This window comes from Hydra vulgaris, chromosome 14 (genome assembly GCF_038396675.1).
Source record: "Hydra vulgaris chromosome 14, alternate assembly HydraT2T_AEP".
NCBI lineage: Eukaryota > Metazoa > Cnidaria > Hydrozoa > Anthoathecata > Hydridae > Hydra > Hydra vulgaris.
In genome coordinates this window covers 42,248,099-42,251,972 of record NC_088933.1, presented here as the reverse complement: position 1 = coordinate 42,251,972, position 3,874 = coordinate 42,248,099, and the positions used below count along the sequence as shown (strand labels likewise).

The window sequence follows — 3,874 nt, the reverse complement described above, 5'->3', positions numbered from 1 at the left end:
GAAACATTTTGGAGAAAAGGGCATTTCAGTAGCAAATTTTTCACTGGTGTTGGAATATATTTTCAGTCTTCCTGGAACTTCAGCTGCTGTGGAAAGGGTGTTTTCAATGATGAACAATATTTGGTGTCCTGAAAGAGGTTCTTTGCTAGTTTCTACTGTGAAAAATTTGCTTTTTTGTAAGTTAAATATTGATCTCAATTGCTCACAGTTCTATGAAAAGATAAAAAAATGACCAGTTGTTCCTGAAAAAAGTACACTCTAGTGAAAAATATGACTGGTTTAAAAAAAAAGAAATGAAATAATTCTTGTAGTCATTACAAAAATGTAAAATAAAGCTGGTTTTTAATATTGTATTTTTTGTCATTTTTACTTTTAGTGTGACGAGCTTTTGTCCTGATTTAGACTTTCTGCTTATTTATATTTGTCCTGATTTGACAGGTTAAAAAAGACATGATGTCATGATTTTTCCAAAATTTCATATGGTAGCCCTATATATATATATATATATATATATATATATATATATATATATATATATATATATATATATATATATATATATATATATATATATATATATGTTTTTTTTAAAAAAAATAAAGCTTCACATATTAAATAGATATTTATTTCATATATCATATTTAAAAACAAAAAATTAAATAAAGATAAAGATAACTTCAAAACGAAACTAAAACTTAACCGAACTTAAATAGTGAAAACTTTCCTCCTTGATTTCATATTGGCAAAATCGGTAATGATGTTTTTCATTTCCATTTTTCCAGCCGCTTTTGCCTCAATAGAAACTATTGCAAGGTCGCTTAAACGTTCTTTACCAATGGTATTTCGTAAATAATTTTTTATTATTTTAAGTTTCGAAAAAGAACGTTCAGCTGATGCAACAGTAACAGGTAATGTAAGAAACAATAACAATGCTGTTATCACTTGTGGAACGCTTGCAGCTATAGTTGACAATTTTACTATTAAAAGGTCAGCCAATTCACGTATAGATGATATTTTTGATATTTCATCGTGTAGCATTGACTTTACCATAACCATTTGCAGCGGAAATTCAGTTGTTATATCTTCACTATATTTTCTCTGAATGGCTTCTGCACAGCTTATGATCTCACGTTCTTTCATTACCATTAATTTATTTGGATGGATGCAGGAAAATAATTGTACCACTTCTTGCATTCCTTTAAATCTATTGTCGAGTTGGTTGATAACGACGTCCAAAATTTTTATAAAAATATTGATGCGAAAAATTTCCTCACTACTATCAAAACGGTGATCTGTAAATAATTCGTCAAAATGCCTTTTCACAATTTTTCTTCTTTTTTGAAAAAATATTGCAGGAATCTGCCACGTAGTCGCTATTTCCACCGCTTCAAGTTTTGCTGAATCAAACATCTTTCTATATTGTTTTAAATTTTTGCTGGCATTTTCTAGAGAACCTGAAGCTGTCGTAAGATCTAAATTTTTAGTTTGCAGCAATTTTGATGGTATATGTACCTCATTAAGGATTTTAGACAAAAGCACGCATAAAAAAACAAACTCGAGACTGCTCATATTTTTTTGTATTCGTACTGCTTCTTCGCGTTCTTCACGTTTTGTACTTGTTATTGATATCTCGGAAAGAGCTTTTATTATATCAAGAAAGCGAATTTTAACGGCGAAAAGAGAAGTATATCGTCCTGCCCATCGCGTTGGATTTAACCTTTTTAATGTTATTTGTGATTCTCCTGTATATTTGGATAGTAGATCCCACCTGTTTATGCTATTTCCGAAAAATGAATACACATCTTCTAGCATTACAAAAAATGAAGCAACTTCAACACAACATTTAACCGCATTGTTAATAACAAGATTTAAATTATGAGCTGCGCAATGCATATACATAGCATTGGGTTGATTTTTCTTAAAAAGGGCCTGAACCCCATTGTATATCCCACTCATGACGTTCGCACCATCATAACCTTGACCCCTGCAGTTACTTAATTTTATATGATGTTTTTCTAACAGATTTAAAATTTCTTCATGTAGTCCAGCAGCAGTGTGGTTATATATTTCCGTGAATCCCAAGAAAACTTCTTTAATTTCAATTGATGTGGCTTCATCTTTTTCATTTTTAATAATTTTTACGTATCTAAATACTTGACTGAGCTGATCTCTTTTAGTAATATCTTGTGTTGTATCCATTATAATTGAATAAAAAGGTGAACTATTAATATCAGCAGTAAGAGTGGCTTTTAAATGCGTTGCAAGGCAATGTATGACTTCATTTTGAATTTGATGGCTTAAATATATTATAGATCCATTTGGCATACTCAAAACTTGCTTCATAACATTATCATATTTAGCTAAAAGTTGAACTTGGGTTAAAAAATTACCATTATATTCATTGTCAAATGATTCACGATGACCACGAAAAGCCAAAGAATTTTTACAATGTGCTAATGTTATATTTACTATCCGCTCTAAGACTTGCACCCAAAAATTTGATTGGTATCGTATTTGTTCTTCTATATTTTTATCAATTGTTTCATTATGTCGCCTTTTTCATAAATGCAACAAGCAAATATATGTTGTTGACTATTTTCGTGAATTTTAATTTTTTTAGAAAGACCACGCCAATCTCTGACACCATGCTCACGCCAGTTATCCTTTGCTTTTCGTTCTTCTGAGAAAAGCCAACAAGGCTCGCAATAAACGGCATCAAGTTTTGGGGAATAGCAAAGCCACATTCTTTCTATAGATCCATATTTTGTGGTAGTTTTAAAATATTCCTTGGAAAACCTACGGTTTTCTTGCAAGGGGTCGCGTATAAAAGGACCTTTTGGCCGACACGATTCCGATAATACGATTATTTTCTTAATATCTTTTGTTAGTATTTTACCATGAAAATTTGCAATGTCAGTAGAAAATAATTCACTTGATTTTTCTAAATTAATTTGTTCAATGGCGTCATTCGTATCAGAGTTTGAATCTTCCTTGTCTTCATTTCGGTGGTTTCTCGGAGACCTATTCACATCTTCTTCGTTCACATTTTTATTACCAGTAGCAATGTTTTCTTCGATATCATCATGTTCTACTGACTGATTTATACATACCACTTCTGCAGAGTTTTGACTTTCCACTTCCGTTTCCGCTCGCTTTTCGATTGGTTTCAAAAACGTTGTTAGCTTCGACAATTTAGCTAAAGTAGCTTTTGTTTCTTTTAACTTTCTTCTTTTTGCTGCACCGCTTGTACTACTTAATTTCTTTTCCATTATTATGAGTCAAAATCTAAATTATTACAAATTTATAAATTCAGTACCTGTTGTAAAATTTTTAATTATTACAAATTTATTAATTACTTTTATTAAATATATCAGTGAAGTAATAAACTCTCGTGCAACAATACTTTATTATTCGTAACACGATTAAATAAATTGGAGACTAGTAATTCAGCTAAAATAAGAAATGAAAAGTTAACTTAATACAACGGAAGATTTAATATAAAATTGAAAATGAGAACATACATTTAAAAGTTAATTTGTATATGCAACAAGGATTATAGAATCATTATCCTTGATATGCAACGACATAACAAATAATATTGTTTATATTTTAAAAATATTGAATATGCAACTAAGAACTTATAAATTGAAGAACTTCTTACAGTTTAAAAAAAATTTATACGCAACAAATTATTACTTTTACCGAATTCAGTCTAATTGTCTAATTCATACACAAACACAACATAACGGTATAAAAATTAACTATACGATAACATCTGGCAGTTCGCAGCTGATAATCGTAATTTTTTTTTTTTTTTTTTTTTTTTTTTTTTGTTTACATTTGACGTAATATATATAAATTACATATTTTTTTC

The 3,874-nt window shown here is 29.6% G+C and overlaps 1 protein-coding gene across 1 annotated transcript; it reads right to left on the bottom strand.

Annotated features, from left to right (window-relative positions):
• Nucleotides 1-705: 705 nt before the first annotated feature.
• On the bottom strand, nt 706-3,269 carry LOC136091140 (zinc finger MYM-type protein 1-like). Its single transcript, XM_065818123.1, has 2 exons — nt 2,632-3,269; nt 706-2,554 (listed from the first exon to the last, which is right to left on the bottom strand). Exons 1-2 carry the CDS (start codon nt 3,267-3,269, stop codon nt 706-708), a joined length of 2,487 nt encoding a protein of 828 aa, XP_065674195.1.
• Nucleotides 3,270-3,874: the final 605 nt, after the last annotated feature.